This window comes from Chinchilla lanigera, unplaced genomic scaffold (genome assembly GCF_000276665.1).
Source record: "Chinchilla lanigera isolate Chin_1 unplaced genomic scaffold, ChiLan1.0 scaffold00055, whole genome shotgun sequence".
NCBI classification, from domain to species: domain Eukaryota; kingdom Metazoa; phylum Chordata; class Mammalia; order Rodentia; family Chinchillidae; genus Chinchilla; species Chinchilla lanigera.
Genome location: NW_004955456.1, coordinates 3903908 through 3919884, shown reverse-complemented (window position 1 = coordinate 3919884; position 15977 = coordinate 3903908). Strand labels below are relative to the sequence as shown.

Here is a 15977-nt window from a genome sequence, read left to right as displayed (position 1 = left end):
ACACAACAGTAAACACAACTTGAAAATAATAAAGCAACCACTGAGCCAAAATTACAAGAGAATCATTTTGTAAAAGGTGCAGTCACTCAACAGAAGGAAAAAAAAGGCCAAAAGAGTTACAGAAACAGACGGGGCAGGATGCGGTAGGAACAAGGCGGCAGGTGCTGGACTTAACTCTAAAGGAACAAACTAACAGCTAAGTTCCAACCAGAAGGCAAAAATTGTCAAACAAATTTAAAACAGGCCCCAGCTACAGTGTGGGAGCAGCAAATGCATTTTTGTGCGCACCTAAATGTAAAATAAAATTTGAAAGTATGTATAATAACAATAAGGAACACTTAGACAAAGTTTAGCAAAACAAGACCTGAAGAAAGAAAGGCCAGTGTGCAGGACGAACTGATAAAGGGAACACGTAACAAAGCCCACAGGGAGGGGCAGACTGTTAAAACCTCACTTCTCACCAGGCCTAACAGACTCCACAGAGCCCCAACCTAAACCTCAGCGCACTTTTTCTGAGTTACTGACTCTTTTGGAGTATTTAGTTAGAAGTGGAGAGTCAGGAACACAGGCGAAACAGTTTGGAAGAAGAACGACACCGGGGAGCTGACGGCCCCGAATGAGGTGTACACAGCCGCCGTATGGAGGCAGTGCAGAACGGTCCGGACAGTCCAGGCCAGGCACAGTCCTTGCCTTACTGCCACCCCAACTGGCGGAGGTCAGGGAGAGAAGGACAGACTTCCAGCCAGCGCCCAGGAATGATGAGAAATTCACAGGGGAGCTAACTTCAGCCCTCTTCATAACGGACACGAACACTAACTTGTTTGTGGTTCCCCGAACTGAACACAAAAGCTGTAACTCAGAACTAAAGCTGAGAAAATCTTTACAAACTAGGGGTAGGGAAAGATTTTCTAAACAAAGCGCATGGCCCCCACACACAAACATACACAAAAACTAATAAATGAAAAGTACTGATTTCAAATTTTTTAAATGTTGTCTTGGTTGCTTTTCTCTCATTGCTGAGAAAAACTACCCAACTCCCAAAATGAAGGAGGGAGAGGTTTATTTAGCTCACAGTTTGTGGAGGTTTCAGTCCATACTTGGCTGGCTCCGAGGCAGAAGACAGCAAAGCAACAAGAGCAAAGGGGGAACAGCAGTGCGTGCAAGCCTCTTTCCCTCCCTTATATTGTAAGCAGGCTACCCCCACCCAGGGGGTGGCACTCACATGGTTAACCTTCTAAACTTCTCACATTGACACAATGAACAACATCCTAGAGCAAGAAGGGCACCTCCATTGCACCCCAGGAAGCAGAACTGCTGAGTCACTTAGCCAAACTTCTAGACTCCCCAAGTTGACACAATGTATCAACTATAACAAACGTAAAAAAGGTTTATCTTGGCTTCCACCCCACTATCAAGAGGAAGGTTTGTACGCCTTTCCCTGTTCTTCCTGCCAAGTACAATTAAGATGCTGGATTTATATACAAAGGGAACAGAAAACTGAGGTCAGTGGGAAGAGGAGGCCCTCAGAGACCTTGCAGTCAACGAAAGACATGCTTTCCTTGGGTTTCCAGCCAGCAACCTGGAAGTGCTAAGGAATGTGAACAAAACCCAGGTGCCTCCAAAAGCCTCCTCTCCAGAGAGCAGAGGAACCGCACAAGCAGTGGTAGGCCAAGGAATAAGTATTACATAGTAACATTCGACACACAGTCAAAGGCTCAGCCCTCTGCTGTCAAAGGTCTAGGAGGGAGGCTTCCAGCCCCACCAGCCTACCCACAGCAGCCCAGTTCCCAGGAGGGGCTGCTACCACAGAAGGCCAAGTAGGAAGTGAACAGAACAGGACGTCCCTTTCCCCCACGCTGCATGCCCAGCCTGCCAGCTACAGAGCCTGAGACCGAGATCTTTGAACAACCCATTGTCTAAGGGACCAGCCAGCAAGCCGGTGGCTGCTGACCGCCGTGGACCACTTCCTTCACAGAAGGGCAGCTCTTTGCTCTTACCAAAACACCCTTACTCTGGATACTGGTTTGCCTTCCCTGCATGCAGTGCCTGTGCCGAAATGAGTCTCTGTGGACCTACAGCATGCTTTATCCACATGGTGTTCCGCACAGCACTGCTTCCGATCTGGGGGCTCCCTTCACAGCAAATGAATGTGGCGTTCGGCCCACGCTCACAGAATTATCTGGGTTTACCACGTTTTCCACCGTCCTGGAGCAAACAGCTTGACAGTAGAGGAAAATGGCCTGGTAGGGACTGAGTCATGGCACCATCCGGGGGCAGTACCAACTGAGCAGGGACTGCTTACAAGGACCAGATACCTCAGCATGTGCCATACTACAAGACCCCTAGAAATCTCACTGATGTAGAAGGCCACTGAATTTTAGTCAGATTTATTTCCTATCCTCTGACACGCAAAATGCCTTATCAGAAAGTCTAGAGTAATTGCTTCTTCTTACTCCGCAGGTCCAGTTAGCACAATCCCATTAGTATAATGGGCCACTGTGATATCTTGTGGGAGGGAAAGGCCATTATGAACTGAATTCTGCTGTGGGCAGGAAACCTGCTATACCCTGCGGCAGAAGAGTGAAGATGTATTGCTGGCTTTTGTGAGCTAAAATCAAACTTCTGGTGGGTCGTAAGAATGGGATAAAGAAAAGGAACTGCCCAATTAATAGCTGCGATCAGGTATCTGGAGATGTATTCATTTGCTCAAGCAAGGAAATCCCATCTGGTACAGCAGCTGCCATTAGTCACCATCACCACGTGGTGCAGCTTATGATAATCCCCGCATTCCCAAGGTCCATCGTCTTCTTCTGCACAGGCGAAACAGGAGACGAATGGGCAGGCAGCAAGAATTAGCATCCCTTCGTCTTTCAAGTCCGCGATGATGGACTCGATCTCTGCACCCTCCTGAGAGTGGCACTGCTTTGGATTTATAACGTTCTGAGGGCAGGAGCGTTTTTACCGGCCTGCCTTGGTTTTGCCCACCACACTCTACAAGTCAAGGAACCACCGTCGGGTTCCTGCCAGCTGCTAGGCTTGCTATTCCCATTATGCATTCTGGAACTGGAAAAATAACCACAGGATCGGGTCAGAGACCCCCAAGACCCGCTCTGAGGTTGACCTGAGCTACCACTTCTCTTATCACCTGATCTCCACGTGACCTTACCCTGATAGGCAGGCCACAAACCCTTTGGGTACCCTGGAACCACGGGCAGTTCAGAGGCAGCAATCAGCAGTTCCCGCGTGGTCTATATCCCTTCCGCTAGTGCACAGCTACTGTGGTGAAAGGGTGCCTTTAGGGAAGCCAGAGGCAAAGATCAACAGCATAAAGTTTGAGTTACATATTAGAGACCTTCCTTGCCCTAGTTCCCTCCATATTAGAAACTTTACATCCCTCCCAACGTTACCCATCCCCCCCTTTCATTATCCATTACCACACATGTTCCCTGGATTTCTTCTGACATAAATCAGAAGACTCAGGTAGTTCTTTTGTAGAGCAACACACAGCCTCAAGGGTCACACCTCACACCTCATGCTTACAAGTCTTCTGGGACTGGTGAGTCCAGCTACAAGTCTGGAAGCAAGGAAGAGCATTAGGATTGGATCCGGAGGAGAAGCAGCATTATTCTGAACAGGAAGAGCTTTAGGAGAGGCCATTCCCGTTTACTCAGGCCATGTGCGGGCCAGTCTCCTCAGGCAGAGGTGGCAAGGCAGGTATCGCTGTGAGCGGAGTGTGCGCAATGCCTACGGCTGAGGAGGCCACTTTTATGGTAGTTTGGTGCACGGATAAAGAGCACTCATCAGAGCAGAAGGGCTCAGGCACTTCCGCTTCACTGAGATCTTCTCACACGTCTTCATCCCAGCTCACGGGACTCCGTTCTCCCCAGTCAGCCTCATCCTCACAGTCCCCATCCTGGGAGGCAGGGAGAGCAAGCTGCTCCGTGACTCCGCCAAGCAGAGGGGGAGGCTGTGGACTTGAGCTTAGCAATGGCAGTCTGCAGCTGCAGCAGGTAAGGCTCTCCTTGAAAGCACCTCCTTAAAATGTTAAGTCGTTTGTGTGCCGCTGGAGTGGGACGTTTCCATTCTGAGACCATCTTTACTCCACCACTTTGTCCAGAGACATGGGCAGCAACCAAGCAACATTATTGTATTCCTCATTTTCCCAAAACTGCTCACAAGTATCATGCACAAAATCAACCAGCTCTTACAAGCGGCTGGTTAGGAGAATCCAGGGCAGCACTTTCATGTCTCTCGGAATCATTCACACTGTGAACAATGTCTGTAACACTGAAAGTGCAGTCACTCACTAGCATCGTTAAATCTAATCAGATTAGAAAACCAATTCTAGAAAACACAGAGCCAAACCTTCAAACCCATCCTTAGAATTCTGTTCCAATAGAGTCATCTTGTCACAAAAAAACTGTATTACTCAGAGTCCTCCAGAGAAGAGCATCACACACACACACACACACACACACACACACACACACGGCCCTCTGTAGCCACAGGTTCCATCCCTATGGGTTCAATCAACTACAGACTGAAAATATTTCTCAAAAGATGTGTGCGTACTGAGCAGGCACTGACTTTCATCTAGCCATTGTTCCGTAACAAGTGGTTTGCACAGCACTTGCATTGCGTCAGGCATTCCGGTGTAAGGAACTCCGTGGGCTTACGTCCCTGACACAAAATGGCCTCCTATTTGCTGAGATTCAGTACAGGAATAGGTTCACACAGTTACGAGGCCACACCCCCGCACTCATTTGCTGCAGAACCAGAGAAGCCCGAGAGGCCAGGAGTACAAAGCCCCATGGGAGGGGGAGTTAGAAGAGAGGTGGTAAATTCCTCCTCATCCAAGCCCCAAGGCGCAAGGATGGGGAGCGCCAGCTTCCTAAGGCAGGTGGTGATGAACACTGCAGCTCACACTCACAGGTAAGAACCCCCCTCCAGCTGTCCTTTTGTAGCCACGCCCTCAGCAGACTGGACGACGCCCACCTTGTGGACTTGGGCAGTTGGCTTTACCCAGTTAAGTCCACCAGTCCAAACGCCAAGCATTCCAGAAAGCCTTACAGTTACAGCCAAAAAGAGTGGTTTCATTTTCTGCTCTAGGTATCCTTCAGTCAGCCAAGATGACACATAAAATGAACTGTCACTGAGCAGTAGATTTTCTCCTAACAGATCTGAAGCAAACCTACTAACACCATCTGCCATGGTGCTCAGAGAAAATAATCAGACAATTGTAGTTGTTCAAGTGGATGGGGTAGGAACAAATAAACGGAAATAAAAGTCTTACATTTTATTTAAAGTAGCAAAATAATACCAGTAAGCATCAAAAGTACACTGGAATATTACAGCTCATAACACAGCCAGTATGAAGCCATACAAAAGACGTAGCCCCCCAATGCAAATAGCCTTTAAAGACACGACCCTCCAAGAGGCAGTTAAGGTAAAATGAGTAATTAGTGTGAACCCTAATCTGATCAGTGTCCTTGCAAAGAGATCAGGACACAGACTCGCACTCCGGGAAAGGCCGTGTGAACACACAGCCATCCACGGGTAAAGAGCACAGATGAAACCAACTCCACTAACACCTTTATCTGAGACTTCTCAGACTCAGGATCATAACACAACAGATTTCTGTCGTGAAGCATCGCAGACTGTGGTATTTGTCTAACACCCAGTCTCTGGTACCGTCAAAAATAAACCCACAAGGATGCGCTCCACGATACTTTAACGAAGATGCTAAAGCTGTGCAATGAAAGAAGGATGGCGTTTTCACCCATAGTTCTGGATGGATGAGACACTCACGGGAAAACAGCAACAAAGATGTCCTCAGCTAAATATCGGACTTTCAAAACTTAAAATAAAAAAGTCCAAGTCTTCAGGGTACAAGGGTATACAAGAGTTCTTAAGCTTCACACCAAAAGAAGAATTTAAAAGGGAGGGGAACTGGTATACCTGATTCCATAAAAATTAAAAAGTTCTTTTCTGTGAACATCCATGTGAAGATGAGGAAAAGACAGCTACAGTCTAACAATAAATATTTATAAATAACAAACTGGCAAGAGGAATATGACCTATAATATATGAACTCTGAACTCAGAAGTGAAAAACAATTAAACTAGAAAATCAGACATTTATCAGAAATTTCACCAAAGATGTACAAGCGGCAAGTAAGCACGAGAAAAGATGGTTAACATCATGAAACTCTACAAAAATGCAGACGAACCTTAATGGGCTATTACTGCCTGACTATTAGGAAGGCTAACCTAGGTAATACCAAGGACCCCCAAACGGCAACAAAGATGCGGAAAAATGGCTCACTCACTCCACAGTGGGAGGGATGCAATATCAACTATAAGATAACCCAGAATTAATGTCCCAAATGTTATATCTGCATAAAAGCCTGTACAGGAACTTTACAGAAGCTTTAATTGCAGCAGTCACAAACGGGCCCTGCCAGGCCAGTGCTTGACACACTGTGATAGCCGCATCGTGGCATGCTAGTGAGGCACAGACCACTGATGTGTGTATTATCTTGAATGAATCTCTAGGAAATTTTTTTAAGTCAATATAATGAAGACAGGTAAGCCGGGGACAGTTAAAGAAGTGCACTAAACAATAGCAAAGTCACCAATCCTTCGCTGTGATAGTGTACCATTTATCTGAAAATCCGTACAAGGAATCTCTTAAAATTTAATCTCTTGAAATTATTCTTGAAACTATATGTTAACCTGAAGTTATCTTCACAGTTTTCAACTGAAAATGCTGAAAGGATTCACGTATTAATGTCTTTATAGTTATTGCTGTGGCGGTTTTAAAACATAATCATGGATTCTATGATACATGTCTCACAGAATGGTGTATAATAACAAGGGAGACAGAAAAGTCCTTAATAAAACAGTAACAAATATGATGAAGATATCTACTTCTTTCAAGAAAATCACAAAAAGCATTACCCAAAATCGAACAGCATTCATAATATACCCCAGTAAATAAAGAACGAAAGAGAACTTCCTCATTTTGAGAAATGGTATCTATGAAAATCTAGTGCTAACATCATCCTGAGACCAAATGCTTTCCCCGTAAGACTACAGCAAGAGACGTTCACTCTCATGACTTCTATTCAATGTTATATTACACATCCTGCTGATTCAAACAAGATCAGACAAAGAAAGAGAAGATGTGAGCATGTGAAAGAAGTAACAATGTCTCTCTCTGAGTACAATTTGAATATCTGTACAAAAATCCCCAGCAATCCATAAAACAGCTACTGTAACTTAGTCATGAATTTAGCAAGTGGCATGATGTAAGGTCAACATGCAAGCATCTACTGGAAATGGAAAAAAACTGAGGAAGATACAGCCATGATTTCTTCTGAAAACTAAACTAATAGCAATAGCAAATAAGACCAAATAAATGAAAATGCATTTGTCTTCATGTAATCAATTATATTTAATGGGAAAGTATTTTATAAACTATAATTATATTTATTTCATATTTATTTTGGGGTGAAGTTTTTTTTACTACTCAAATTCCTAACTGTGGGAATTTGATGTATTTTATAAGTAGATAAATGCCTGCTTACACACTGATATATTCATTCAATTTTTCTTTCTTTTTCATAGATAGCATACCTTAGATAGTCTTCTGAAATATTCACAATCATTGCCTGTACATGTCTTTGGTCCTTTTTCAGTGTCTAGAGATGAAACTGAGAAAATAAATTATATTTTACCATGGGTACAAATACTACACCAAAAAATTTAAATAGGCCTTTGAGAATTAACATGATTCTTTGTCTAATATTTTTCTTCCATTAAACAACCTTTTAACATGTTAAATAACTCTTTAGTAAAAATCTAAGTGCCATATTTATTTTATCTAAAACCAAGAAAATGTCACTTTTACTATAAATAAGAATTAACTTCTTGATAATGCTTGGCTACTTTAATTTTATAAAATTTTAACAATAGAATTACTTTAACTTTTATAAAATCTGCATATGTGAGCTGCATTTATTCAGTCCTCTACCTCTGCTCATATACTATAGTGTGTGTCACCAGACTAACTCAGTTCTCAACTTCTAGCTACCAAGCGCTAAGGGTGATAATCTATGGTGCCAGAGATAGTGGTAATCTCAACAGCTTGGGAGGCTGAGATAGGAGGGATCACAAGTCTGAGGCCAGTTTGGGCAATCTGGTGACTTAGCAAGACCATGTCTTAGAATAAAACATCAAAGGCCCTGAGTTTAATCCCAGTGTGCAAAAAATAACACAGAACAAAACTATGCTAACAATCCTGGAAAGGCAATGAGGTTGGACCGCTGCAGCAGCCACGGAAACTGAAATTATATGGATATTCACCTATGCATGTGCTTCTTTATTTAACAAAAATCTACTACTACCATGTGCCTGGTAGTAGTCTAGGCATTTGGTATATATTAAATTAACAAAATCAGGATAATCCCATGGGTTTATGAGTAGTATCTTTGTAAGGTCACTTGAGAAAAATTCCTATAGTACAACCAAGACTAAGAAATCAAAAAGCGAAAAAGAAACAAGAGATGTCTTCAAAGATTTCCTGTAATGAATCTTTCTCTACTATCAGCCTTAGTACCAAAAGTGCAGAATCCCCTCTAGTTACTTGCCACTATTTATCGAAACACATGGAAGGAACTCTTACTTGTAGCCCCAGATCACTAATAAACACAAGCATATTGTTTAATTTCTTCTTAAGGCTTCCACTCTCTACTCTGTAAATCAATAGCCTCAATAATACGATTTTTATTCTTTCCAGCTATGAGAATGTGACTAAACCACAAATCCGTCAGTCTAACAATGCCATCTACAATTTAACTACTACCAACGCGCAGTTTTATTTTTCCCGTAAGTCTTGCCATATCCTATTAGTCATTCTAGACTCTTCTCAAATACATCCTGTGCTGTGTGCATGACTGCTATGGTTTATATCTAGAAGTCCCCCAAAGCCTCATGCACTCATAAGAGAGGCTTGACTCATGGAGGTGCTGTACCTAAGTGTGTCACTAGGAGGCGGGGTCCTGTCAGAAGCAGGTCACCGGGGTGTGACCTGGCAGAGCGCATCTCCCTCCCTGGTTGTCTCTTCTCACCCTGCTTCCTGGCCAGCACAACGTGAGCAGCAGCTCTCCTCCGCCAGGCCCGTCTCGCCACGCTGCTTCCAGCCTGGAGTCAGCCAACTATGCACAGAAACCTCTAGAAAACGTGAGCCAAAAAAGTCCCCCTTTTTTTTTTTTTTTTTTTTTTTCAAAAAATTTCTCTTCTCCCTTAAACTGCAAGGGTTGGGTGTTCGGTCCCAGCGATGAGGAAAGACAGAGACGGTGACTCAGAGTAGCTCATTTTCCATAAACACCTGGCCAAACAGCAATACCTGTCCATGGAATTTGATCATCTATTACCCTCATAACATCTCCTCTTCCTCAGAACCCACAGAGCCTATGAGACAGCGCAGACACAGACTCACTAGACCGAGCTCTGAATCAACTGAGTCAGTGCGTTCAACGAGCTAACGAAAATCATGTGCAAAATACTAAAATAACTCGGAAAATGCTGTCTTAACCAATAATGTTGATAAAACAAAAGAAGTTATAAACACTAAACCAATAAAAACTCCAGAGCATAAATTACAACTGAGGGGAATCCATTAAAGATTTACAACAACAGATTTGCAGACACGGAAGAAGAATCAGTGAGTCTGAAGATAAGTCACTGAAATCATTCCATCAGAGAAGGAAGAAAAAAAAACAAAAATGAAGAAAAGCTGAGTAACCTGGGTGACAGCAGGTAGATCAACATATGCATAAAATGGGAGTCAGTGGAGTAAAAAGGAAAGCAAACAGAAAGAATATTTGAAGAAATAATGGTCAAAAATCTCCCAACTTTGATAAAAGATATAAATACACATATATGAGAGAATCAAAGGAATCCACATACATCTAAGAGAAATGCAAGGAATTCGACACTCAGGCATGTCATAATCAAAAGTCCAGAAACAGAAGATCAAATCTAGAAAGCAGAGGAAAGAAGTGATTTCTCACATGCAAGGAGCCTACAGTCACATGATGTATGATTTCTTATCAAAAACCACAGAGGCTAGAATGTAGGTTGTCCATTAGAAGCCCATTTCACACAGAAGGGCATAAATGGAAAGTAAGCAAATGGAGAAATAGACTATGCTATCCTGAATTTAGAGAAAACTAAATAGAAATCAGGATGAAAAAGTATCAGGAATAACTGGACTCATTTTATTATGATAGTGGGGTAAATTCTCCACATACATGAGTATCCTTCACATGTATGGAATAACGAGAGTGTAAAGCTATTTAAGACAAAAGTTGGTAAAAGTGCAAAGAAAAGAATAACCCACTAGTCACTATTATCTAGGGAGACATCAGTACCCTCCTACAGGTAACTAAAAAGTCCGGAAAGCAGGAAATGAAGACCATAGGAGACCTGTGAGCAACATCAGTCAAGGGTACCAGAGAGGTATTTTTTCATGCAACAGAAGCGGAATATTTACATCTCTTTCTCAAGATCACATGAAATATTCATGCGAGTGACCACATTTGGGGCCATAAAAATACCTAAGGAGATTTCAAAGAACAGAAATTGCACAATGTATGCATTCAGACCACAAGAGAATTAAACCAGAAACCCATGACAGAAAAATAGATGGAAAACACAAACATACTTGGACATTAAATAACATACTCATTCACAATATCAAATTTAATAAAAATTATATATTTCAAACTAAATGGAAATTCAACTTATCAAAATTGTGGCATGCAGTGAAAAGTGCTTAGAGAGAAATTTATACTTTGAAACTATGGACTAGAGAAGAAAAATTATATAAATTCAATAACTGAAATTTCCATTTAGGAAGTTTTTAAAAGGAAGAGCAAATTCAATTCAAGAAAACAGAAAATAATACAAAAATTTGAGCAAAAATCAATAAAATTAGTAACAGAAAATCAAAATGGTGAAATCAAAGTCTAGTTGTCTAAAAGCATTAACTGATAAATCCCTGTAAGAAAAGAGACTCCACACTCACCAATATAAGAAATAAAGGAGTCACATTACTTCTGACTTAGAGACTTTAAAAGAATATTAAGAAAATATTAAGAAAAGCACCACAAATGTGATGCTGTAGTTGACATGGACAAATTCTTAGAATCTATGACAACTCACACAAGAATAAGAAGAAAATTTGAACAGTTCTATATCAATTTAAAAAACTGAGTAACTATTTTTCCAAATAGCACTTTTCCAAATAGCACCTCTTCTTTTTTGTACCAGGAATCGAACTAAGGACCGTGCACTTATTAAGCAGGTGCTTGTGCTGCTGAGCTGTATCCCCAGCCCCAAATAGCACTTGAAAAAGATGCTTCATTGGTAAATTCTACCAAAAATTTTAAGAAATAAATTATACTGAGGCCAACTGTATATTCCAGAGAATACATGCATTCACTCCAGAATGGGAGGAGACATTTTATGAGGACAGGATTACCCTAATACTAAAACCATATAAACACAATACAGGAGAGGACAACTACAGATTGATATCACTAATGAACATAGATGTAAAAATTATCAACAAAATAGTAGCAAACTAAAGCCAGTAATGTATTAGGAAGTAATATAGCTAATGATGAAGTGGGATTTAAGCCAGGTAAATAAGTCTGATTCAACATGTACAAATCAAACACTGACAGAGTAAAGAAAAGCAATCATGTGGTAGATGTGGAAAAGCATTGCATGAAGTTCATTACCTTTTCTTGACAAAAACTCTCCGCAAACTAACAAACTCTCAGCTTCATAAAGAACAGCTCTAACAGACTCACCACAGCTACCACCATGATAAAAAGAAAAAACTCATACAGGTTTTGTCCCTACCATCAGGCAAAAGGGAGGATACATCCTCTGTCCACCACTACTCAGCATCACACTACGACAAGGAAAAGAAATGAAAGGTGCTTGTGTACACATATATATGGAAGAAATTAAACTCCTCATGGATGACATGATTGTCTACACGGAAAATACCAAAAATATCAATGAAAGAATTGGCAGGAATAAGTAATTACAGCAAGGTTTCAAGATATGACATTAATAAACAATGTCTAAAATGTGTAGAGAATCAGAACGGTTCCGTGGCCAAAGAAATGCTGAGCAAGCACAAGTTTCTGATTTTTGTGTACAAAGCTACAATAACTAAACAGTACTGGCATAGCAATGTACACTCGGCCCCGGGGAGCAGATTGAAGAGCCCAGAAACAAACCCGAGCATACATGGTCAATTAATTTTCAACAAGGGCACCAAGACAATACAGCGAGGAAGGATAATCTCTTCAATAAATTGATATGTACACGCAAGAGAATAAAATCACATACTTACACCGCACATAAAAATCACAGCACCTGAGCTGTGACCTGAGACTGCGTAACTCCCAGAAGAAAACAAAGGGAGAGCACTGCTGGACACTGGTGCTGGCAATGACTTTTTAGCAGGATGTAAACAGTTCAAGCGACATAAGCAAAAATAGACAATGAGGATGACATCAAGCTGGAGAGCTTGTTCAAAGCTTTGTGAAGCTGTACATATATCCAAATTACATGAGGAGCTCACACAATGCCAGGAAAAACACAGTAACATGTTTTAACAATAGGCAAAAGATCCAAATGAAAATTTTTCCAAAGAATATATAAAAATGCCCAACAGGTATATGAAAAGCTATTCAGTATCAGTATTTGTTTGAGAAATTCACATCAAAGCCACAGTGAGATATTTTTCATAACTGTTAAGTTGGCCATAATCAAAAAGATAAGCGATCAGTATGTTATGGAGGGAGTGGGAGAAGTGAGCTCTTGTATAATGTTGGTGGGAATGTCCTCGTAGACTGCTGTGATCGTTAAAAAAAATACAGAAATACCTAAAGAAATTAACAACAGAACGATCATATGACCCGGCAGCCTTTCCTGTAGATATACAGCCAAAAGGAGATGAAATCACCACCTTGTAGAGATACAACATACCCATATGGTGGATATGACGAGTATCTGTCTGTAATAAGCACTTCAATATGCATATTCACAAAAAAAACACGTTGTACACCTTAAATTTACACAATAAAAAATTTAAAAACCAAAATGAACTGCTGTCCTGTGACCTGAATAAAACAACACAAATTGAAATTAAAGTCCAATGCCCTTACCTTTTAAAAATATGAAATACTTAGGTATAATTCTAATAAAATATGTACAGTGAAAAGGAAATTAGGAAAATAGTTGATTTACAAGAGCATCACAAAGAGTAATTTATTTAGGGGTAAATTTGCCAGTGAGTCCGCTATACTGAAACAATAAAACCCCACTGAAAGAAAGTAACGAAGTCCTGAATGAATGCAAAAGTACCCTGTGGTCATGAACTGGAAGACAATACTGTTAATATGGCAATAATATCTGTCTTAGTTACTTTTCTCCTTGCTGAGACAAAATACCCTACACCCAAATTAAAGGAAGGAAGGTTTTTTTAGCTCACAGTCTGTAGAGGTTTCAGCCCATAATCAGCTGGCTCCAAGTCAAGGTGGCCATGCAGAGGAGAAACAGTTCACTGCGGGCAGAGGGTAGCAAAGCAACAAGGGACGACCACAGCTCTTTCTATCCCTTGTATCTTACCCAGGCTACTCAGGAGAGAAAGCATTCACACCCTTAAGCCTAAGGCCCTTGATCCTGGCACCGCACCATTAATTAATCCCAATGTCACACATTCTATATCCAGTCACCTCTGAAAAAGCCCCACCTATAACCGTATGAACTTTGGGGGGGACATCTAGACATAAGTCATAACAACATCCAAACCTATGTACAGATTTACTGTGATCCCTATCAAAATGCTAAGGAGTTTTTAAGGCAGGAATGGAGAAGCAGACAGCAGAATTCATATGGAAATGTAATCACCCTTGATTGACTAAGGACCCTGAAAAGGAAATGCAAAGTTTGAGGACTCTCACTTCCTGATTCTAAACCCCATCAGAAAGCTGCAGTAACTAAATGATTTGCTGCTGGCATTAGGGGCCACAGCACTATACAGCCATAAAATGGATAGGGATTCCAGAAACAAACCAATACTCTGTGACTACAAAAAGAGCTCTTACAACTGAGGAACAAGAGAAATACAACCTAGTTTATAAAGGGCTTCAATACAAACATTTCTTCAAGGAGATGCGTGAATGGCCAACAACACACAAAAAGATTATTGACAACATCAGTCATTGGGAAATGCAAACAACTTCACAATGGCTCATTTCTACTGAATGTTACCTACACCAAGGACTTGTCTGCCCATGAAATAGACCAGGGAACAAAGCTTTCATTTCCCCACTGAATGCTAGTAATGGGTCCTGGAAGAGCTAAAGATAGAGTGAGTCTATTGCTAGTAATTTGTCTCGGGGACTAGTGAAAAATTCTCCACATTTCCTGGAGAAGAGGAGAGAAAGCAATAAGGAAGATAAAAGACTGAAAATGAGGTTGAACTCTTGTTCTTTACCTTTAAAGCTACATGCTTCTCAACTGTGTCTCTATAATATCTACTTTAGATGACAGAGAGGGAGGGAGGGAGCAGGAGAGAGGAGGGAAGTGAGTGAAATGGGTAAGTATAATCAAATACTAAGAGCAGACAAATAAAGGAAAATAAAGGAAGGGAAGAAAGAAAAGACTACAGCAAGCAGCTGCAAAGGAGATGAAATGGGAACAGCATGTCCTATAAAGCACACAGTCGGTATTCCTAAGAGAGCTCTCATAAACAGACCATTTATAAACCTAAAGTCCTTAGAGACCATTCTGCATTATTAAAAGCACAATATTAACCCATCTTATAATTACATATTTTACAAAATGTAATCTCTGTAACTTAATATCTTGATAGAACACTATACTGAGTTTCATTTCATAGTAAATTACCACTCCAGGGTTTAAGATAGTTCAGGGAGTAAACTTTACGTCACATGTACGACTCAGTAGGATTTTATCTGTGGGATTTATTACGAAGTCAAAGTCGAGAGCAGAAAATATATTTATAACATTTATATTCTAAAAATGCTTGTGATAATTACCATGTCTTTAAAATTGGTTATGCATTTTCAACTATTTTTTAAATTTTGCATATACTTACCTGAAAATGTAAAGAACAATTCATTTTGCAAGCCAGCTTTCTGCATTTTGATACGATGGCACTGAGACCTAAGTAAGGAGATCTCACAGGAAAGGTCAAGAACCAATTTGCTTAAAATCTGAAGAAGTTTCTTCTCGAAAGAAATATTATAGATACTATTGCAAGGAGCTGCATGATATCGAGCTGTGAACTGGTAATAATAATGAGGCTCACGATAAGCTGTAGAAGTTAAACAGAGAAGGACACAAACATGGTCATTCATGTAAACAAAATGAATACTGCAACTCTTAGGGATAAATCATTATTTGAGATAAATTAATAGAATGTGTTTTATATGTAGCTATATTCACTTCCATTTAAAAAACACTTTCTAACAGTTACCAAGTGCCAAATACTATGACAGGCACTTTAGAAATACTTACTCGCTAAAGTCTCTTCACATCATTTAAAACTGTATTGTTATCGCATCGATCACGAAGAAATTGAAGGACACAGATATGATGTCATGGGACCAGTGCCTACACCATCAGAACTAAGATTCCAGTCTCAGAGCGTGTGCTCTTAACCACTACATGTGCTTCTCAAAATCGGGTTTAACACTTCTCTACATCTAAATATTAGCCTTAGAAGAAATTAAAGTCATATGTGAGATGTGACTAAAAAATGCCGCGACTGTACCTTTAAAAAAATTCCATTACTGTAAAAGACTGGCCCTCAGTATACTCCTGCTTGCTTCAGACACACTGGTCTCCTCATCCTTCCGCTTC

At 40.8% G+C, this 15977-nt stretch overlaps 1 protein-coding gene across 1 annotated transcript in view; it reads right to left on the bottom strand.

Moving 5' to 3' along the window:
* The window catches only part of Zpbp (zona pellucida binding protein), a 47796-nt gene that overhangs the window by 15657 nt on the left and 16162 nt on the right, over positions 1-15977 (bottom strand). Inside the window, exons 5-6 of the mRNA XM_005396624.2 lie at positions 15211-15429; positions 7638-7714 (exon numbers count right to left, since the gene is read on the bottom strand). Coding sequence (XP_005396681.1) covers positions 7638-7714; positions 15211-15429 — 296 coding nt within the window. The remainder of the gene's footprint in view (positions 1-7637; positions 7715-15210; positions 15430-15977) is intronic.